Source organism: Microplitis mediator, chromosome 2, assembly GCF_029852145.1.
Source record: "Microplitis mediator isolate UGA2020A chromosome 2, iyMicMedi2.1, whole genome shotgun sequence".
Taxonomy (NCBI): Eukaryota; Metazoa; Arthropoda; class Insecta; order Hymenoptera; family Braconidae; genus Microplitis; species Microplitis mediator.
In genome coordinates, this window is record NC_079970.1 from 5,265,111 (window position 1) to 5,288,288 (window position 23,178).

A 23,178-nucleotide genomic window follows, 5' to 3' on the forward strand; every position below is an offset into this window, starting at 1 on the left:
TATGAAATCACGTATAGAAGATGAGATTTACATTTTTACACTAACAATTATTGAATATTTTAAGTTGTTTTTGTTGCATTGTTTATAATTATTTATTATAAGAGCGTATTGAATTAAGCGTTGAAAGATAAAATTACTACCATCTGTAGTGTAAAAAAATATTTATAAATTCAAATCACAGTTACAAGGATATATTAGTTGTTATTAATTAATGTTTATTCTGATCATTACACAAAATTTCGTTGGTTTCCCAACTTTTACAAGTACTCAATCAATAAAACATTAACTGTCAAGTAAATAATTATAAATTGAGACAATATAGTAACAGTTTTCCTTTTTCACAATAATTATTTATTTTTTAACTAAAAAACAAAACATAGTGCATATAAGCTATTTATTTATTTTAAAAACGACTATTGTGAAAAAGGAAAACTGTTACCATATTGTCTCAATTGTTAATTATTTACTTGACAGTTAATATTTTATTGATTGAGTACTTGAAAATGTTGGGAAACCAACGAAACGTTGTATAATGATCAGAATAAACATTAATTAATAACAACTAATAGATCCTTGTAACTGTGATTTGAATTTATAATTATTATTAAAATGGATATGAATCAACGGAATAGTAAAAAAATATGTCGGGGGAGGGGCAGAACGAATTTAGGAAAAAAAAGTCAATAGTGTCTACAGAGCCAATTTCACTCTATAATTTTAGTAAAAAATTTCAGGCGGTTTTGCTGTCTCCCCTTTTCTGTTTTCCCATTGGAAAGGTTAATATCTAACTGGATACAACACACATACATACATGCATATTAATACGCGGAATGACTCGGAAGAATTTTATGTGAAGCATTTTGTTAAAAATATTTTAAGTGTTGCAGCTTTTATTAATTAACTATAATTTTAGCAACACAAGTTTGTGGGAGTTGCTCTATAGAAACTTTTTTACAATTTACATTGAAAAATATCTGACGGATATAAAAATAAAAGATAAAATGTTGATGAAAAGTAAAAATAAATATATCATAAAGAAAAAACAAAGACAGCTTATATTTAAATTTCGTTGTAAGTAACATACATGCATAGTTGATTTAAGAGTGACACAATTTAAATTATACGCTAATAACTGCAATACTTTGAACGCTGAGCGAATTTAAGAATCGTGATATATGTAATATGTAACACTTGAAAATGTGATGTTAAGTCGAAAGATGGTTAATCATTAATTGTAAATTCAATATGATGCTAAATACAGCCCGCCTTTAACTATCAATAAATATAATGAAAGATTAGAAAGATATTGTAAAAGATTGAAATCTATGTTAGAAATTTATTTATGTTTTCAAAGCCGTATTATTATAGTTGAGGTGTAGGGGCTATGTTATTATGTAATGTTATGTAATGTCATAAAAACGAGAAGATGCAGAACAGGTATGGTTACACGCCATATATTGCCTATCAATGTATTGCTAATTGCCATGATTATATTTATATTGTAATCCCATACACACACATATACATATATATCTATATATACATGTGTGTGTATGATATGCTACTTGTACTTATATATATTTCTCATAAAGTATTTTTTAATTTCTGGAAAAAGTAGAAACTAAGTGTTGCAATAAATATTAAGTTTCTTTTACTCTTTTTATTTTTTTTTAAAACCAATTAAATAACATAAATAATGTAAATGAAATATCAATTTTGCAGACTTGTGGTTTTGTCTTGTAGTAAATATCCTCAGAGCCCTTTCTTTAGTCAAATATTCAATTTATTTTTTTTTTCAACAATAAAATAATTTCAAAAAATTACTTAATTTGATACTTTTGATGAAATACCGACAAAATTTATTACCAATTAGTAGTGTCAATATATAAATTTTATATATGTGTATATTACATGTTACATGATCTAAAATATATGACTGTGTATACCTTATATATGTACTTATATCTGTTATTCTTATTATATATGATGCCTTACTTTCGTTCCTTCCATTTTCGGGTCGTACGAATAAAAAAATGTAATTATTTAAAAGACCAAGATCATGGGCAAATAATAATTAACGTGTTGGAATAATAGTAAATTTGCGGACCGTAATAATCATGATAATGGAGATTAATATTTAATTTACTGCATATTAATTAATATCTACCATTTTAAATTAGTCATTTATTAAATAGTAATAATAAATATATCAGCAACAAATAAGATATGTATCTTTTTAATTTTTCTATTGACAGAGAGATCGATTATTATTTTATTAATAAAAAAAAATAATACAGAATCGCGTCGTCTTTTCTATATAAGATGATATTCGAGTTGTGAGTGTGAATGTAGCAGATGTGAAACAACAAATTTTTCAGCAGACCTGCGCCTTAAGTTTATGTTCCTGCCCTGTTTAGAGGGAAGAAAGTCGTTATTTCTTCTTATGAGAAAGAGAATAAAAATTAGCGCATGCGCTATCCCATAAACAGAGCAATAGTATATTATACCCCAAGAGAGGAAAGTAGGACATCCCAACCCAGGTGTAAAATTGTCTACCTGAGCCGAAGTCGAGTTCTATCTTCCTTTGTGGTTTGCATACAATTTTTTACCGGATCTACACCTGAAGATTTGAATTTTTGTCTCTGTGATGTGAAGAATGGCGCATGCGCTAATTTTTATCATTTTTTTTCTTATCAAAGAGAAGAACGATTTTCTTCCGTCCAAACAGGGCAAGATTTCAAACTTTCGGCGCAGGTATGGTAAAAAAATTTAAACTTTCAGGTACAGATCCGGTGAAAAATTGTAGACACACCACTGAGAAAGGGAGGTCCCAATCTGCGTGTTTGCCACAATCGCTTTCGGGTTGGGTAGGCAATTACACACACGAATCGGAATGTCCTACTTTCCTCCCTAGGTGTGTAATTTACTATTAAATTAATTAACTATAATAGTGACATGGAAAAAAAATGCGCGTACTGATTTTTCATTTATCTAAATACGCATTTTGAAATTTGCATTCTAATTCTGCTTACACTTTATTTATTTAAAAAGTTGAAAAATTGAAACCAGTCAGTTACATTCACACTCATTTCGAGTTGTATTATTTGTGTCATATGTACGTAAGACAATTAATTAATAAAAAGTGGATTACGCAGCTATTAAAGTGTAGCTGTAAAAAATGAACAAATTATAAATATATAATGATAAGAAAAAATGAGAAAGAAAAATTAATAAAAAAATATAGCTATAAGTAATATATATAATTATAAAGCAACTGAATGAAATAATTAAATGTAATAGCTATATCCGCCTCTTGTGAATAAATGCCTATTTGTTCCTTTATAAAATATAATACTTATTATTAAAAAATAAAAATATATACTAGTATTGATCCTGAATAAGATTTTTATTTTTTAAATTAATTATTACAGTTTATTAAAGTATGTACATATTTAATTAATAGTAACTTGAAAATAATGATTTCTAAGCTGGAAATAAGTTATTAAATGGTATTCGAGAAAATATATCATTACCAATTTTCATAAATACTTTCGAAAATGTGTCTTCGTAAGAGGATTGTAATTCGCGGAAGAGAACATCAGAATTACTGTTTAGTATTGAGTTTATTTGGTTGCCTAAAAAACTGTCTTGACTGAAAAGCCTTTCAAAGTTGAGAATAACTTTATCGGGCTTAAATTTCACATCGTATCTCTTGAGTTTCATATAAATGTTATTGTCCTTTTCAAATTTTTCCCCATAATACGTATTTTTAGTTTTTAAATTTACTGAAATAAATATAATTATAATTATTAATTCATTATTTTAGATAACTTATTGTCCCCTTTCTGAGTAAATCTCGTAACTGCACAATTATAATTTTTTCAGAAATCGGTAAAAAAAAACATCTATTCTGTTACACGTACATTCCTATCCAAAAATTCATGATACTGAAATTAGCCACGATCCAGAAGTTAACAGACAATTAAATATTTTTGGATTTTTTTTTCACCAAATGAATTACAACAATAAAAAAAAATAAAAATATGCACATGTAGAAATTTTAAAAAACTGTAGGTGCAACTTTTTCAAATATTTTTTTTTTATGATTTCCTATTTAAAAAAAAAAATTCAAAAATTATTAGATGTCGGCTAACTTCAGGATCATAATTAGCCGGCGTCTAATAATTTTTGGATTTTTTAAAAAACGATAAATTATGAAAAAAAAAATATTTAAAAAAATTGCACTTGTAGGCTTTTAAATTTTCTACATGTGCATATTTTTAGTTTTTTTTTTCTTCAAATTTAATTGTTCAAAAAAAAATCCCAAAAATTTTTAATTATCTGCTGACTTCAGGATCGTAAAAATTCCCATAGAATTCACTCAACTCCCATAGAATCCTGTAGACTGTATTGGTTTCTATGCGGTTTTTGTCGCAGTTGAGTGAATTCTATGGAAATTTTCGGATAGGGTTAATAGAAATATCAAAATTCAAAAGTTTCTCGAACATTCTGCTATAATCATTAAAATTTGAAGCTTTTTTTACGCAATAGCAGCACTAAAGAATGTTTTTCACTCATAATTTTAATTATGAAAAAAAAAAACTTATGAAGTTTACCCAGAAAGGGGACGTTATTTAAATTATGTACACTATAGTAGTTAAGGTTGCACTACTTCCTCTTTAAATTGTACGTAAAAAAACAAACGATGTACCAACGTATGTCTCAACTACTATAGAGCAAATAAATAGTAATAAAATTATTACACATTGTTATATTGCAGGGCCCTTGACCGTGAATGCGAAACAACAACAATCTTCCATCGACCTTACAATTTGCTACAAAATCAATTTGTGGATTAAATGAATCTGATTTGAAGATTAAATTATCAAAGTCAATCCTTGAAAATAAATTATATGATATATTAATTATCGGTTAATTATTATTGATATTATTTTATACCATTATCATATAATTACTCATAATTGGAGACGTTTAATCCCTTGGTCAAACCGTAAACTTTTATGTTACGATAATTTTGTTTAAAGGAAGCGATTGATCCAGATTCACCTATAGACATATTATCTATTCCCAGAGGCTCTAAAGGCAAAACATTAAGACTCGGAACTCCTTTAAAATATAAAAAATATATAAATAATAATTTTCTCTTTTTTTTTTCTAATTTAATTTTATAAATTAGTATTATTATTTTATTTTTTATGATCCTGAAGTTAACCGACAATTAAAAATTTTCGGATTTTTTTTTCAACAATTCAATTTGAATAAAAAACAAAACTAAAAATATACACAGGTAGAAAATCTAAAAAACTGTAGGTGCAATTTTTTCAAATATTTTTTTTTTATAATTTAATGTTTTAAAAAAAAATTCAAAAATTATTGAACGTCAGCTAACTTCAATATCATTATTTTTTGGCGGTTTTCGAGCTTTAAATTTATTAAAAATGTCAGAAGAAATGAATTTATAATTAAATTTTATCTCTAAACTTTAAAACGAAGAAATAACAAGAAATCTACTTGCATTTAAAATACCGAATGACATTTTTATTTTCTAATTAAACATGTTTTAATTCATAAAAAGAAAGCAGTTAAATAAGTAACTAGTTTAGCAAATAAATATAGATAGAGCACGTTAAGTATACGGAAGTTAAAAAAGTAAATGGAATAATAAAAAGTTTTAAGTTGTGACACACATCAAATCACATAAAATATGTTTCATATGAATGAATTCGACATTAAGTTTATGGTATCATAACATCAATCGGTCAATTATATTATCGAAAGTAGTCTAATAATATATATATATTCATAAATGTATGCGATGTGAAAACGAAAGAAAAAAAATAAAAAAGTTTCGCTCGTAAATTAAATATTTAAATTTACCATTTGCCATTGAAACTATAGCTTGTGCTGCAGCTTCATTGACACATTGAGAAAGATTTGGGTCATTTTGTTTACAAATGTTGAAGGCTGTAACATAATTATACATATTATTATTAAATAATCTGTTAAGCAAGTGTTGCAATTACGTCGTTTTATTTATTACTGAGACTTGCAGTGTAGTAGCAGAAGTAGTAGCAGCAGCAGCAATAGGATACATTAGATAAGAGAATAATGTTACAGTTAAAATCCTGCTGTACTTAAATAGTCTAACTAATAATCTGAAAATACTTCAAAGCTAATACTCATATTAATATTTTTCTTTACTTTTGATAACCATACTACAATTTAAATTAAGGGCATTCTCAGACCCCCCCCCCTCACTTTTTCAAAATATGCAATGACTTTCAACTATCGTAACCGTATTAAAATTTTATTAATTAATTAAAAAAAAATTAAAACCTTAATTGAAAAAAGGACAACGTAGTCGTAATTTCGTTGAGATAAAGAATTTAAAAAAAATTACTTACAATTGATATCAATTGGGAGTTAAACGAAATTTGTTGAATAAATTTTGGCCAACAAAATTTAAAAATTCTAATTATAAAATTGACATGAAGATTTTACGAAAATTTATTTAACGAATTTTGTTTAACTCCTAATTGATATCAAGTGTAAAAATGTTTTTTCAAATCTATATATCGACGAAATTACGAGTACGTTGTCCTTTTTTCAATAAATGCTTTAATTTTTTTTTAATTAATTGATAAAAATTTGATACGCTTATGGCAGTTGAAAATCTATGAAAATTTTTAAAAAGTGGCGGGCACTGTCTGAGAATGGCCTTAATCTTATCACTCATTTCAAAATGATAGTTTGATTTTTTTTTTATTATTCACCATACATATTATATGATTTATATATATTAAAAAATTGTCTTACAATAAATTATTTCAGGCATGATATAATTAATAAATATATTGAATATATACTTACGTATATCTAACGCTTCTGATAATATTGCCACGAAAATTAATATAAATGCTGATTTTAATATCATAATTGTAAATTCAAATGCAATTAATTTATTAAACTTTTCTTGATCACTTGCACGTTAAGACTGTGTCCATTTGGTCAATCATTCGTATTTATATTTAACTGAGTATTACCCCACTCTATAGTTGTTGCAACCAAACAATTTCCTTTAAGAAATCCTAGAGTGGAGGACGAAAATTAATAATTATCATTCATTCCGAGAGTAAAATATAAGATCTACTGTCATTTTTAAAATTATCAAAATAAATAAATAAATAATGATTATATTTTAATGGATATATATTTTGAAACATCTTGATACATAATACTATTATGTTGATATTTTACTTTAGTCCCTTTTACAAAGATTTCACGGTCATATAGTGAAATGTTTTTATAAGGTCTTAATAAAAATTACCATCATCTTATTGAATTTTTTTTTTTAAATTATTTTAATAAAAACCATTTACTATTTAAGTTTACAAAGATAATGGAAATTTTACGCATGTTATTAATAACTAATATTGAAATTATATTATGATCCTAAAGTTAGCAGACAATTTAAAATTTTTTGATTTTTTTTTTCAACGAATAAAATCCAAAGAAAAAAAATAAAAAAAAATACACATGTAGAAAATTTGAAAAACTACAAGTGCAATTTTTTTAAATATTTTATTTTTATAATTCATTGTTTTGAATAAATTTCAATAATTATTAAACGTCAGCTAACTTTAGTATCATTATTATATTTATCATATTTCGAGTAAATAATCCATTTAATTTTTTATTATTTTGCCATAATAAAATTATATAAATACACTGGCTATTATTTAGTACGAAGAAAAGTATGACTTTGATTTAATTGTGTTGAATTCTATATCTAATAATAATAATAACAATAACTGAAAATTTACGTTACACTTAAAATGAGGTCAATACCTTAAAAATATATATATATATTTAAGATGAAAACGAGTTTTACATGGTCAAACGGGTATTATAAAATTTAATTACATGTACATATATGTTGTTCAATGTCAAGAACACGATTATTGAATCACTCATAAACATATGTCTATACTATAAAATTTTTTTTTTCTGAAATTTCAATGCAAGACTATTATTATTAGTAATAAGAGATAGTGATTGCTTTTTATTAACAGAAATTAAATTATTTAACTCAATGAGATGAGAATTTGCGTCAGTGAGTGGGCTCTTTTTGTGGGTATATTGTTTTTCTTTATTGATAGTATCAATATTGTCTTTACAATATTGATCTACAATAATATTCCGAGGAAAATAGTGAGCTATTTGTTGGAAATTTTTTTTCTTAATAATTGGCAATGACACCACTAGATCATGAGGATTTATTTTATCAACTGGTTCAAGAAAAAGTCGATCATTGAGTTTATACTGATCAACTAATTCTACTGGTGAGTCGATTGACAGCAGAGTATGACTAGAACCATGAGTATCAAAATAGTTTATTTTACGAAACTTATCCAGTTTAAACGTCTCCTTTTCCTCTAGATCATTTTTGTTATTAATAAACAGCAGTGATGATTGTTTTCCACCGCATTTAGAACATGTTTGTTTACGGCTATTCAAATTTCTACCTCTTTCATTTATGAAACAACTGTCATAATCGCAATTATTTTGTACAATAATTCTAGGTGTTTTATTATTGCTATCTAATAAAGTCGGTTTAGTGATCAATTGTTCATCTTGTTGTCTAGAATTTAATTTTGATAACGAACGAAGTGTTTTTTTCGATTTCAGTTTATCAATTGATGATTTTCTGTATGATGGTATTGTAGATGTAAAGATAGTTTTTATTTTTGGAGTAGAACTATTATTTTCCGCTGATTTAGTAGTTTTTGAGTCAAATATTTGAGAATTTCCGGACTCATCAGTCAAATAATCATCTTCAGTGTGTGATTTTTTAGAAGATTTTTGTCTATCAGTTGATAAAGACATTTGGGACTTTGATTTCTCAGTGTACTTATAATTTTTAGGCAACAATTTATTTTTAACATTGCGAAGAAATTCCGATCTTGGAGTATAATTTGATTTTTCATAAACTTTTTTAAATATATCAGAGGTAAATGTTGATTCTGTTGGTGATGGTGGATTAATTTTTCTGTCATTAATAATCGAAAAATCACTTAATTTTACATTAAAATTACTCTTGCAATAATCACATGGCCAAAGATGGTTATCGACAGTTGTGTTAATCGATTTTAATTTTAATTGACTGCGATTACTATTAACGCAATAACATCCTTTAATTGGTTTTCTCAAAATATTAAATTCACATGCTGCACGTTTTGATGTTATCAATATTTTTCCACCAACAGTCATTTCGTCTTTTTATTATTTATTGTGAGACCTGAACTAAAACGACCTGAATTTAAAAATTAATAATAATTAATAATCAACATCATTTTTTATTAATGTTGTAGGTATTCTATCAAAATTCATATTATTAAGCATTAAAAATTTATAATCAACTACCTAACAACATGAAAACTTTAATGTGTGCTAAGAAAATATTAAATGAGAACTCTCTTAAAATGAATCAGTGAAAAAACCTGCAAATCAGTGAATATTCACTGCACAAATAGTTCCAAGTATATCACTAATTGAATCAGTGATATACTTGAGACTGCTTCGCAGTGAATATTCACTGATTTGTAGGTTTTTTCACTGATTCATTTTAAGAGAGAAGTGTACTGATTGGATAAGAACTAATAATTATAATCTATAAGTAAAGATAAGCTAAGTTTGTAGTACTGTTTTTGGCAACTTAACTTAATGTACGTTACCCTGATTAAAAACTCCGATTGAAACCGCTGAATTCCGATTGGTTCGGATTGAAATCCAATAGACTTTCAATCGAAATTCATTTATTTCAATCGGAGTTTTAAATCAGGGTACTGTGTATTATTAATATGTAAGTATAATTTGAGTAATTTATGTATAACTGTTATATACAATGTACTGGTTGTAAGCACAGACGTAATTGTACCTCTTTAGAATTTTTGATTTACCAGCAAATAAATAGAAATTTTTAAAACTACAAAAAATATTATTGTATACTCGCAGATAAATTTTTAGTGAAAATTACCCAAAGAGTTTCATACTGTGAGGACATGTGGTAAATATCCGAATTTTTCCCATGCACATTGTAAAATATACTACTCGATAGCATGTAAATTAAGTGCAATTTCTATTAACAACACAGTAAAAATTCAGTTACTGACTCAATATCCTTACAGTATCAAACTTGACGAATAAATAGGGTCAGTAATTAAAAAAAGAATATTTTTAAAAAATGCGCTTATTAATTTCAAAATTTTTGAACTACGCATTTTTCAAAAATTTTATTTTATTAATTATTTACTCGATTTATTAATAATTATAAATTTGTCTGATGTCTGCTGCATTCAGACTCATCAAACTTTATGATGATCCTGAAGTTAACAGGCAATTGGCAATTTTTAGATTTTTTTTTAACAAATTAATAACAAAGAAAAAAAGTAATAAATATGCACATGTAGAAAATTTTAAAAACTACAGGTGCAATTTTTTCAAATATATTTTTTTTTCATAATTTATTGTTTAAAAAAGAACCCAAAAATTATTGGACGTCGGCTAACTTCAGTATCATAAATTTATGGGTGATTTTTACTCAAAAATTATCTGCGTGTACAATAATGGATTTGACATTGATAATATATAGATATACCAGCAATAATAATTTAAACCCGGATTAAATACATATAAAATCGGTTTGAAAAACTGACCCTTAACTTATGTAGTATGACTGAACAAGTAAATGGCATCAGAAAAACAGATTATAAGAAAATAAATACTACCTCAATTAACGAAAGATGAGTTTAACACTACACTAACTATTATTTATAAAAATTTGTTAAAATGATAAATAAAAACAAGTTATTGTAGTTATTTATACGCGCAAAAGTATCAGTAATCAGCAATTTCAGTATATAAAAAATATGATAGTCGCCGTACTCGCAATGAATTCGTCAGTCCGTCAGTCAGAACTTAGCGACGTCAGAGCATGTGACGGATGTGGGGGTGTAAGGTGTAAATAAGAATATAAAAAATAAATAAAGCCAAAATATAAAAAAATCACAAAGGAACAAATAAAAAAAAAGTATGCGAATGTCAGATCGACATACCAGATGTCGCTCGAGTAATTTTCAATATATATATTCAATATATAGACGACATATAATATAGGTATACACCACCCTTTCCTTTTCCAGGTTGAGCTGTCAAATTATTCTCTGTAGGCTTGTTTGTAAACGAAAATATATAACATTAATCGTTATTTGAGTTTTTTATTTATTTAATATTTAAATCATAACTTTAAATTTAACTAAAAGGTTTATATACACATATATACATACATTTTAAACACTTGAAAATAATTATACTAAAATTTATTTTTAGTTATATATTAAGATTTAACGTCAGTTTAATCGCGTACATGATATAATATCACCGGTGCTTTAAAAACTCCATCACTAATTTTTTCTTTTTTTTTTCTTTTATTCTTTCATCAATAATTTCTATATATATACATATATCTATATGTATATATAGATACATATAACATATATATACATGTATATACATACATATATATTTGATTACTTAAATTTTCTTATTAATTTTTTTATATTATATATTTAAGTAAAATAAAAAGTGACATTAATTTTAAATATATATTTATATGTTCAGTATTCAACTGTTGGGATAATTGCAAAATAATTGTGTTATTGATTATTTGTGTGTGATAATGATAATATAAAATTGAGTGTTTTTAGTCTTAATATAACCTCTAGTTAGTATATAATATAATAATATTTTATGGTGTTACAGAAGAGTTTTGTTTGAAAGATGGATGAAAAAGAAGAGTTGGTTAAAAAATCATTATTCAATTTTGTTAGAAAACAAGTACCTACTGCACAGCTCAGGTAAACTGATATTGTTATCATTGTTATGACAAAAAAGTTAACAATAATAATAATTATTTATTTAGCTTGATAGATGACATTGTATTGAGCTATGTGGTGAGCATGGTAGAGGAGAGCGCTTTAGAAGAAGAACTGGATGTCGAAGGGTTGTGTGAAATGGTCTCGGCATGTCTGCCAGAATTTTCAACGATTGAAAAAGAAGCTGTGACAAAGTGGCTGCTTGATGTTGAGAGTAAACTCAGAGAAGAAAATAAAGAAGAAGAAGCTGATAATTTTCAGCCTCATGAATCATTTAGCCAGCTGAGTTTGACTGCTCTGTTGCCACCAGACTCCCAGAGGATAAGGGTTCATCATTTATCAGAGACGAGTGATGCTGGGAGTGATTCCAGTGGCGAATATTTTACAGAAGTAATAAAATAATATAATTATTTCATTTTAACTCTAATCTCTTGAACATGGGTTTGTATCCATGAATTTTCAAATGTTCTATTGTAAACAGACCACATGCCTCCGAATTTTAAAGAAAATGTTCATTGAAAAAGGGATTTTCGGGCTGGCAACAACTCTATCGCTTAGTTAGGAGTCCAAAGAAGATCTACGAATTTTTTAAGATTTTTCCTTACAGAATAACATAATTAAATATGACACTGAAAGTAGCAGACATCAGGAAATTTTGTAATTTTTATAAACAAATTTCTTGTAAAGTAAAACACAATTTTCAGAACATGGACAAGAATATTTTTTAGTTTTTGATGTGCAATTTTAAAAAGTTTTTTCTATAAGTATTTTAATTGTTTATTTAAGAGAAATAGATTTTTTTAATGTCGGCTACTTTCAGTATCATAATTAAATGGGCGGCGACCGCTAATGACCCATGTTCAAGGTTTACGGGTGTTGAAAACAGCGACATGGGATTGGAGTTAATTGAAATTTAAATTTCATGATTATTCAAATTATTTTAGCAAAATGAAACTTCCTGGCATCAAGTAACACTACTTCAGGAAATGTTTCCAGCAGCAAGTCCAGCTGAGATTCGACACTGTCTCACAATAGCTGGTGGAGATGCTGCTAAAGCTGCTCAAATAGCTCTACATAGACAAGAAGCTGGTCAAAGTATCACGAGTAATCTCACTTATCTTACGGTAATCTAACATTTATTTTTTAATATTAAGGTAAAAGACCGGTACCGTCACTTATCCGAAGACAAAATATCCGAATACATTTTATCCGATAGACAAAATATCCCCAGACTAAATATCTTATAATATAAATACTTTTAATATAAATAGTACGGTATCTTTTTATCAGAAAAGTTTAATATATTTGCACATAAAATTTGAGTGTGTGATATGCTTGAAATTGTACTATGCCCTTTTTTCACAGATTGTGGGTATTATTTTGGAAATAGGTCAACACATGTGCTTGGAATTGTACGATACCCGTTTATCGAAAACCATTAATTATTTTTCACTTAAAATATATTTTTCTGAATAAGATTTATCGACAGAATATTTTGTCTCTTGAATATTTAGTCCGGGGATATTTTGTCTATCGGATAATTTGTATTCGGATATTTTGTCGGGGATATTTTATCTGCGAACTACAAGTCGTGCTACCAAAAGACCTAGTACCCGATCAGGGAACTAGTACCCAATCACTTCATGTATTTGTAAATCTATATTTAGTAAAACATAGGTATAAAAATACATGATTGATCGGGTACTTTTACGGGTCTTTGACCTTATAGTAAAAAGTATTTGATTTATTTAATGTATGTATTATTAGCAACCTAATCGACGCTCAAAGGCTAGTGTAAATGACGAAGAGTTAAAGTCCCGAATAATAGCACGCTACAGTTACGTTGATCGAGACGACGATTCACGTGAACATCGTCCTGTAACTCCTAAACGTGAGCCAAAAAAACTGGTACGTTATTTAGACAATAAAATAGTAAGTGTTAAAGGGGAGAGATATACAGAGATACGTCGGGGTGGTGAAGATGACGATGGTAATGAAGGAGCACGAAAGCGAGGCCACTGCCGTCCGTAACCAGTAACCATGCCTCCACCCCCTGATCCACCCCCTTGGAGGCATATCTCATTCTCATTTACTGTTATTCTATCTTACTTTATTTAAATCCGTATTATTATTATTATTACTATTACTATGTAAATAATATGTTTTTTAAATTATTATTTAATAAGCGGACAATCACTATCAATTGTCACTCAAGTCACATTAGCTGAGTCAGAAAAATTTAAATCTTTTTTATAATTTCTTTTTATATTTAAATTTATTCAGGTTGGAAATTTAATTATTTGTTATTTATTTTTTTTTTTTCCGTGAAAAAAGAAAAATAAATAATTAAATAAAAAGTCAAAATATCCTACCAAGTGATGGCATTTTATTTTTTAAGTGATAATGCATTTTTTTATGAGTGTGAATGTAGCAGGCATCAGACAAATTTAAAGTTAACAATAAATAGAGTAAATAATTTTTTTAAAAATTTTTATAAAAAATGCACTTATTCATTTCAAAAATTTTTAAATGCGCATTTTTTAAAAATTTAATTTTATTAATTATTTACTCTATTTATTTATAATTTTAAATTTGTCTGATATCTGCTACATTCACACTCATATTTTTTTCTAATCAAGACTACAAAAAAAATGAAAAAAAGAAAAAAAAATAGTCAAAAAAAAGTTCTATACACACTGAATTGCCCAATATTTAAATATTCTCAAATACTCTAGTTATGGAACCTTTTATGACCAGACTTTACCTTTTTTTTAAGTTATCTTTGTCTTTAAGTTATTTTTTTTAATTTTTGACTGAATTTATATCGATGTTTTCTAGTTGTATTTTTTTTTAAGGGGGAAAAATCTATGGATAAATATCTAGATAGATTATTTTTCGTTCTTTACTATCATTTAAAACTTAGTCTGCTTTACTAATTAAGAATTCTATAAAGTTATAGAATAAAATGATATTATATGTATGTAATTCAAAAAAGTAATGTTAATTAACGTATAATATAAATAACTACTCGATAATAGTAGACAATTAAAGGAAAAAAAAAAACGTAAATAATTTATAACTGAGTTTGCATTTAAGATGAAAGTTTTTTTTTATGTCGAATATTATTTTTTACTCTACTTCACATTAATTTTTATTATATTAAACTAATATGTAGTTTAAATTTCAAGTTAATTATCTCAATCTTTAAAATTATTTTTATGTAAAATTAATTATGTATACGTATAAATATATACATATGTTTTTTTTCTTTTTCATGTACCGCTTTTAGATATATATTATCTATTTACGACTTCGTGTGGTCGTTTCGCACTTTTGAACAATCAAAATGTATTAATGTATTGATACGAGTAAAAAAAGTAGTTGAAAATTATTGAATATATTCACAAGTTAGTAAGAATGAATGAATTATTTAGGTATTAAATAATGAGCGTTTTTTTTTTAATTTAATTCAATGTGTTGCGTAAAAATTTTTGAATTTGTAACAAGAAAAGTAAAAGACCTAGTACCCGATCAGGGAACTAGTACTCGATCATGTATTTGTATAGATATATTTAGTAAATATAGATATAAAAATGCATGAGTGATCGGGTACTAGTTTCCTGATCGGGTACTGGGTCTTACCTTACACGTTTTTAACGGTGTGCCGTCACAACTGATCTCAACAATTTTATACCACAAGTGATCCCTATAAATTGATCCCACCGACATCTGATCCCATCAACAATTGATCGTCATTTGATTTTTATCAACAACTAATTACATAATTTAACTTTTTATTACAACAGTGAATTTAAGTTATTCATATCATAGTAATTAATTAATAATTAAGGCCAGGATTTTTTCCTTAATTGAAAATATGACAATTAATAATTAATGATGTCAAATTTTTGATATTATGGGAAAAATATTGGTCGTATAGAAAAATTTTTTAAGTAAAAGTTGTTTAAAATTAAATTTTCTAAAAACAATGTCTCTTATAATTTTTCCTTAAGATTAATAAGGAAGCCGTAATTTAAAAATTAAGATTTTCTTAATTGACAAAAATTTGAATCATTCATTATGAATCTTAATTTTGGAATTACGGTGAAAATATTGGTCGTATGTGAAAGTCATAAGAAACATTTTTTTAGAAAATTAAATTTTCTACAATTTTTGTTTAAAAACTTTTTTGATAAGACCGATATTTTCGTCGGAATATCAAACATTTGAACCATTCATTTCAAAATTAAGGCAAAAATCTTGTCCCTATTAATAATTGATTATTTTATGAATTTGTCAGTGGGATCAGTTGTCTGTGGGATCCATTATCGTGTGGGATCCATTATCGTGTGATTACTTGTCGGTGATCAGTTGTCATAGAACCGTTTTTAACACAGTATGTATGTGATTTAATTATTTTGGCGAGATAATCACTTGTAATTTCTCACGCCATAATTTATAGCAGTATTATTATTATTACTATTATTGTTTAATAAAAATGTAGACTGTATACTTTGTACTATTATCAATAATAATTATAATTATTATTATTATTATTATTATCATTATTGTTATTATGAGTAATGAAAAAATTTTGTCTGAAAGCAAGTAGACATAAATAATAAGTCAAACACGAATATAATATTAAATTACACTAGATACTAGTTGTAATAAAAATTTTAATTTTTTATAATTTAAAAAAAAATTTGAAATATTTGTTATCATTACTATTAAAATTTTTTGAAAAGTCTGTGGTAATTATTATAAAAATCATATCACAGAATTTTTTCAAACATTATAATATAAATAATATTATTATAATAATATAAATTTATGAAATTTTGTTAATTTATAACTTAACTGATTTTTATAACTAACTAATATATTAATAACTTTTTTTAATTTATAATAATTACGTTTTAAGCGTATGGATATTTTTCGTCTATGAGTCCAGTATTACATAAAAATATATAAATTTTAATTTAAAACATTAAATAAATTTAATAAAATATATTATATTAATAAATAATAAATTTGAACAAAAATAAAGTGGCAGTTGCCGAGTATTTATTGTCTAATATAATCATTATTAGTGAAATAATAATAGTAATAATTATTATACTAAATGGATATCAAATAATGGGCCAGTCCTTTATTTAAAGTTTTCATCATACTATTATTATTGATTATTAAAAAGATGAAAATGCTCACACCATTTAGACAAATTAAATAATTGTTGTTATAACAATTAAAAGATAAAAGTAACGCGCAAACATACAGTTCAAGTGTTCGAATTTCACTTATTATTATTATTCTTTAATATAAGAATAAAAAAATAAAAAGTATGAAAAAGATTTATTTATTTTTAAAATTTGAAATAAGTTTAGGCCATGAACCTTTAGCGCCATTTTTTCAAACCGGGTTTAAATTATTATTGCTGGTATAGGGTAGAGGTACCGTTTTTGGTCACTTTAGGGCCAGTTTTGGACACGTGAAAAATTTAAATAAATTAATTCGTAAAAGACACAACAAGATAATTAATTTTTTTAATGTATTTAGAAATACTTTTGTCCCCCTCTTAAAACGGTAATTTTTGTTACTCTTTTTCATTAATTAAAATAAAGGATTAAATGTCCAAAAATGGAGCAGTGGCCACAAATGGTACCTCTGCCCTATCTATATATTATTAATGTATAGACTTTAATGATCAGTAGATTTTAATAAGTCGTCATAATTATTATTTTTTAGAATATCAATTATTATTTAATATTAAGCAGGAAGTAAAAAATAAACACGACGAAAAATCGACAATGACTAATTAGATTATTAAAATTCGCAATCAATGGATAATGTTCAATAGTTTAAAGCGATTAAAAAAAAAAAAACGTGAAAAACTATGATCCTAAAGTTTAAAATGATACTGAAATTAACGTGATACTGAAGTTAGCCGACGTCTAATAGTTTTTGGATTTTTTAAAAGACGATAAATTATAAAAAAAAAAAAAATTTTTAAATTGCACTTATAGTCTTTTTAATTTTTTACACGTGCATTTTTTCAGTTTCTTTTTTTCTTCAAATTTAATTGTTCAAAATAAAATCCTAAAATATTTAATTGACTGCTGACTTCAGGATCATAAGTTAACCAACGTCTAATAATTTTTTGTTTTTTTTTTAAACAGTAAATTATAAAAAAAAAAATAATTGGAAAAATTGCACCTGTAGTTTTTAAAATTTTCTACATGTGCATTTTTTTATTTATTGTTTTTTTGTAGTTGATTTGTTGAAAAAAAAAATCTGAAAATTGCTAATAGTCTGCTAACTGCAGGATCATAGTTCAAAAGACAATTAACAATTTTCAGATTTTTTTTTTCAAGAAATCAATCATAAAAAAAAGAAAACAAAAAATATGCACAAGTAGAAAATTTTAAAAACTATAAGTGCAATTTTTTTAAATATTTTTTTTTTATAATTTATCGTTTTGAAAAAAATCCAAAAATTATTAAACGTCGGGTAACTTAAGTATCTTGAAAAAATGAAAAAATATTTTCAACTTACCTTTAAATTATTTTAGCCAATGATTATAGTAAACACACAATTAAAAATTATCCATTGTACAGCAGATAAAAATAATAAATTTAAACGTTAATTAAATTTTTGATTTTTTATAAAATATTCACTATGATATAAAAAAAAATTAGTAATTAAGTATCATTAATTATGGTTTATATTATTATTTAATTATTTTAATAAGAGCTGTGAATAATTACAAGGAAATAATTAATAAATGTAGTTAAAAAAATTATAATTCGTACATTTTTTTTTTCTTGTTATGTTTATTTAATTATTTTTCAGTTTAAAAATATTACAAATTAATTTAAGAAATAAATCTGTCATTATTATTATAATTTCACTCAAAATATAATTTACGGCTTAAAAAAAATTATAATTAGTTTTTTTTTCAGCTGAGCATTAAAAATTTAAATAAATTCGTGAGAAAAGACGTCTTGAGTGATGAAAAATATCGAAATATCGTTTGTCAAAAGTTGGTGATATCATTCAAAACATCTCTACGATTATTATTATCATTATTACATCAGTTAAATAATACTAAATTAAAACGATAGTTTTGATAAATAAATCCAACAATAATAATGATAATAATAATATGAATATAAAAAACTTTAAATGAATACTTATAATTAATTATGACAAACACTTGTTACAATCTACTAATTAATAATTAAAAAATAAAAAAAAAAAGAAAGGATACAAGAAATTTCAGTGATACGGAAAATGATGATAAATAATTTACTTCTTCTTCTTTCTTGGTTTGTCTTGAGGAGCTGGCAAATTTTCCTGCTTCCTTTTACCAGTAGGTTTTGTTCCAACATTACCACCAGTACCTTTTTTACGACGTTCCTGTCTTTCACGTTCCTCCAACTCTTGATTTTCACGTTCAATTAAAGTAATAAGAGTATTACATCTTCTTTGTAGTTCTAATGCTGTCCTCGATTTAACGAACCAGTCAAATCTAAACTGTGGAGCTGAACGCACAGTAGCACGTAATTCTTCATAAACATTTTCTTTATCAAATCCAAGTTTATGCAGCATACAGACCAAAAATCTGTCTTCTTCTTCAGTATAATTTTTACCCTTATTCGTTCCATAGGCTATTCTCAGTTGATGAAACGGTGCGCGATATCTAGCCATTTTAGCGTCCAGTGCTTTTTTAATTCCAGCACGTCGTTGTATTTTAGCTTCCCCACGTTCTATTTGCGCCATGACACGATCAATGTCTTGTAACTCGTGACAACGTTCCCAAAAAACGGCTGAATACTCCATGACTTCTTCAGGTGTTTTGCCTTCAACTTCTTTAGCAATATTTTCAATATCATCACGTCCGTATTTTTCATTGGCTTTAATGAATTGATTGAAATCTCTCTTAGTCCAATTTGTGAATCCTTGTGTCAACAATTTTTCTTTTTCGCTTATTTCGTCGTCTGTTAATTGTTGCGCATCATCGATTTTTCTTTGCTCTTCTTTTTGTATGCGTGTTGCATCAGAACCAAGCTCTGGATTTTTCGGTACTTTATACCCAACACTTTGACGGAAGTAATATATTTCTTGGTCAAGCAGTTCGAAAAGACGTGGTGGGAAAAATTGAAAGTCTTGTACTATTGGTTGTTTTGGTGGACGCGGTGCTTTGGGTGCTTTTGGTTCAGATACTCTCAATGCTTCACGAAAATATGCATCAACAGCATAATTGGCTTTACGTTCACGCTTAGGCGGTTCAATCCAATTACCAATACCTAATATTTTTTGTTTCTCACGATAATCTTCACCTTCAAATTGATATACTGAATCTGTTGGTGCATCAACAGTGAAATTTCTCAATGACGATTCACCAAGCGTTGAAAGTTTTTGTTTCATTTCTTCAGTTTTAGTTTCACCTTTAAGTAAAATAGTATCAATATCTTCATCTGTTATCGCGCTGTCCTTTGATGCAAATACTTGATTAGCACCATGACGAATTATATTAAGCATTTCATCTTTATTTAATGCTGTTTGTTTAGCGTCAACTAAACGTCCCTGTTGTATGACTAATTTGTCAAGACGTAACTTAACTTCAGCGCGTTCGACTATTTTTTCTTCAACAGTATTTTCAGTTATGAATCTAAATACACGTACTTGCTTTTGCTGTCCAATACGATGAGCACGATCCATCGCCTGTAAGTCCATTTGCGGATTCCAATCGGAGTCAAATATAATAACAACATCAGCTGTTGCTAAATTGATACCAAGACCACCAGCACGAGTTGATAACATGAATATAAATTTATCACTGTCTTTTTCATTGTACTCGTTTATTTGACGTTGACGATCTTCATGGGCAGTATTACCGTCCAAACGACAATATTTGAATTGCCGCCAATGACAATAGTCCTCTAATATGTCCAACATTCGGGTCATTTGACTGAATATCAGTACACGTGAACTTTGCTGTTGTAATTTGGGTAATAATTTGTCAAGTATGACCATTTTACCACAATTATATACTAAATGCTCGTCTGTTGTGTACGGCGGTCCTGGTTCAGCTCCATCGAATAAATACGGATGATTACAACATTTACGCAACTGCATCAATATATTTTGCAGACGCATTTTTTCAATTTTACCAGCACCATTTACAATATCAATGTCTTTCATTAATACTTTAGTGTACCATTCACGTTGCATTTTACTCAGACCAATATATACTTTTATTTCTTTTTTTGGTTTTAAACCTTTTTCGACTTCGGATTTTAAACGACGTAATAAAAATGGACGTAAGACTGCATGCAAACGTTCAACAAGTGAATTATCACCTAGAAAACTATTTGTATTGAACCACGAATCAAAATCATCAGAGCTGTTAAATACATCTGGCAATAAAAAGTTTAATAACGACCATAACTCGTGTAAATTATTTTGTAAAGGTGTACCAGTAAGTAGTAATCTGTTGGCTGTTTTAAATTCACGTAATATTTCAGATAATTTTGATTTTTCATTTTTAATTCTGTGCGCTTCGTCAATTACCATGTAGCGCCAATTAAATTTTTTGAATACTGATTTTTCCTTGATTACCATTTCGTATGATGTCACACAAACGTCCCATTCACCAGGCATCATTGTGTCCCGTATAAATGTGTTACGTGTTTCAGCATCACCAATTAGACATACAGCTCGCAATGTTGGACACCATTTTTTAAACTCGTTCATCCAATTAGCTAATGTTGATTTCGGTACGATAACAATATGAGGACCAGGTATGTTACGGAAATGTTTCATGTAACCAAGCAATGATATTGTTTGTAATGTTTTACCTAAACCCATTTCATCAGCTAGTATACCATTTATACCATTCTCGTACAATGATATCATCCAATTTAACCCGCGTATTTGATAATCACGTAATTCACCGTTTTTAATATAATGAGGTGAGGATTCAAAACGTGTAATTTGGGCAATATTACTATTTGATTCAGCTAGTAATTCTTCGTCTTCCTCTTGCTCTGTTTTACGATGCCTGTGATCACCAGATGCGTCTGTTCCTCCGCCACCAGCAGCATTTGCAGATGCTGCTGCTGACGTACTATTATTATCTGCTGCTGCTGATCCTGATGATAGTAATTTTTCATTTGGCTGCGGTTGTTTTCTTGGTCTACCCGGTTTAACCTTCAATGGACTTGTCCCTTTGTCTTTTTGATTATTTGTCATAAAGTGAGAAAATATTTCTGTTTGACGAAGTAAATAATCAAATCTCTTACTGCGGTCTGTCTCCAATTTTGTCTCAAAATCACCACCTCGAGAGGATGATGTTTCACCAGACGAATCATTTGAATCATTTTCGTTATTATCACCTGCACCTTCAGCTGCTGCTGCTGATGTTGCTGGAGTTGTGGTATTTGAATTTGCAGTTGTTGTTCCTGCTGCTGCTGGTGTTGTATCAGTTCCAGGGTTAGCATTAATTGCTGCTGTTTCCTCCGACTTCGACATATTTTATATATTTATTGTTTTTTTCTCTTCCACACTGTTTGCTGTTGTTATTAATTATTTTTTAAGTTCTATTTATATTAAATAACTTTGTGAATTTAACATTAAATATTTAGCGATAAAAATGCCGGATACGTATACTCACATTCATTGATGGACACAAGTTACAACAATAAGTGACGCCATGTTTGAATGAAATCCCTCCAACTCCAAATCACCCCGATTACCTTCGCCAAACACCGAATCGTCCGACAACGACAATAACTCGTTTATAAACGTACCCGCGCATGTAAAAATTATTTTCTCTTTTTTGATACCGAGACGTCATCTATGTTCTATAGTATGTAGCTACACAACTACCAACATTCTAATGTAATTGGTTGGTAAGCACACAATTATACCCGGCCTAATATACGAATTTATGAGTATAGTGTAGTAGATATGAGACAATTTAAAAGTTTTGAATAAATAAATAAATAAATTTAAATAATGAAATTTAAAAAAATGCGCGTACTGATTTTTGAATTATCTAATTACGCATTTTTTAATTTTTATTCTCCTTACATTTTTTGTATTTATTCAAAAATTTGAAAAATTTTGACAATTGTCAGCCACATCATACTCATAAACTTTACTATACTATAGATCACTAATTTTCAAATTTGAATGAAAATAAAATTTATATGATGCT

General features: G+C 27.1%; 4 protein-coding genes across 7 annotated transcripts; 1 reads left to right on the forward strand and 3 right to left on the reverse strand.

The window, feature by feature from the left end:
* Nucleotides 1–3,403: 3,403 nt before the first annotated feature.
* On the reverse strand, nt 3,404–11,088 carry LOC130678651 (protein takeout-like). Of its 2 annotated transcripts, none has more exons than XM_057486001.1 (6): nt 10,809–11,088; nt 6,892–7,109; nt 5,899–5,985; nt 4,977–5,127; nt 4,764–4,897; nt 3,404–3,785 (listed from the first exon to the last, which is right to left on the reverse strand). In XM_057486001.1, exons 2-6 carry the CDS (start codon nt 6,953–6,955, stop codon nt 3,484–3,486), a joined length of 738 nt encoding a protein of 245 aa, XP_057341984.1. In that variant the 5' UTR covers nt 6,956–7,109; nt 10,809–11,088; the 3' UTR covers nt 3,404–3,483. The 2 variants fall into 2 exon arrangements, with proteins under 2 accessions (XP_057341984.1, XP_057341985.1); XM_057486002.1 differs by lacking the exon at nt 10,809–11,088 and adding an exon at nt 6,062–6,193 and having other exon boundaries at nt 6,892–7,391.
* LOC130678649 (uncharacterized) lies at nt 7,737–11,276 on the reverse strand. Of its 2 annotated transcripts, XM_057485999.1 has the most exons (3): nt 11,136–11,276; nt 8,111–9,334; nt 7,737–8,028 (listed from the first exon to the last, which is right to left on the reverse strand). In XM_057485999.1, exons 2-3 carry the CDS (start codon nt 9,289–9,291, stop codon nt 7,992–7,994), a joined length of 1,218 nt encoding a protein of 405 aa, XP_057341982.1. In that variant the 5' UTR covers nt 9,292–9,334; nt 11,136–11,276; the 3' UTR covers nt 7,737–7,991. The 2 variants fall into 2 exon arrangements, with proteins under 2 accessions (XP_057341982.1, XP_057341981.1); XM_057485998.1 differs by having other exon boundaries at nt 7,738–9,334.
* LOC130678650 (CUE domain-containing protein 2) lies at nt 11,203–17,848 on the forward strand. The gene is made up of 5 exons (XM_057486000.1): nt 11,203–11,342; nt 11,842–11,936; nt 12,002–12,344; nt 12,899–13,078; nt 13,722–17,848. Exons 2-5 carry the CDS (start codon nt 11,860–11,862, stop codon nt 13,983–13,985), a joined length of 864 nt encoding a protein of 287 aa, XP_057341983.1. The 5' UTR covers nt 11,203–11,342; nt 11,842–11,859; the 3' UTR covers nt 13,986–17,848.
* A 949-nt stretch (nt 17,849–18,797) lies between these two features.
* Nucleotides 18,798–22,781, reverse strand: LOC130678646 (chromatin-remodeling complex ATPase chain Iswi). 2 transcript variants are annotated; one of them, XM_057485986.1, is made up of 2 exons: nt 22,633–22,781; nt 18,798–22,531 (listed from the first exon to the last, which is right to left on the reverse strand). In XM_057485986.1, the coding sequence occupies exon 2, from the start codon at nt 22,488–22,490 to the stop codon at nt 19,263–19,265; it is 3,228 nt and encodes a 1,075-aa protein (XP_057341969.1). In that variant the 5' UTR covers nt 22,491–22,531; nt 22,633–22,781; the 3' UTR covers nt 18,798–19,262. The 2 variants fall into 2 exon arrangements, with proteins under 2 accessions (XP_057341969.1, XP_057341970.1); XM_057485987.1 differs by having other exon boundaries at nt 18,798–22,558; nt 22,633–22,749.
* Between the last annotated feature and the right edge of the window lie 397 nt (nt 22,782–23,178).

Bases quoted from the DNA above. Each gene is read 5' to 3' on its own strand.
- LOC130678651 (XM_057486001.1), bottom strand. From the start codon at position 6,955: ATGATATTAAAATCAGCATTTATATTAATTTTCGTGGCAATATTATCA. The intron at 4,898-4,976 runs GTAATTATATGA...TTTATTTTCAAG, and splicing joins TTAAACGTCTCCAATTATGA to GATTGACTTTGATAATTTAA. The intron at 3,786-4,763 runs GTAATAATTTTA...TATTTATTTCAG, and splicing joins GCCCTGCAATATAACAATGT to TAAATTTAAAAACTAAAAAT.
- LOC130678649 (XM_057485998.1), bottom strand. From the start codon at position 9,291: ATGACTGTTGGTGGAAAAATATTGATAACATCAAAACGTGCAGCATGT.
- LOC130678646 (XM_057485986.1), bottom strand. From the start codon at position 22,490: ATGTCGAAGTCGGAGGAAACAGCAGCAATTAATGCTAACCCTGGAACT.
- LOC130678650 (XM_057486000.1), top strand. From the start codon at position 11,860: ATGGATGAAAAAGAAGAGTTGGTTAAAAAATCATTATTCAATTTTGTT. The intron at 12,345-12,898 runs GTAATAAAATAA...AAATTATTTTAG, and splicing joins GTGGCGAATATTTTACAGAA to CAAAATGAAACTTCCTGGCA. The intron at 13,079-13,721 runs GTAATCTAACAT...ATGTATTATTAG, and splicing joins GTAATCTCACTTATCTTACG to CAACCTAATCGACGCTCAAA.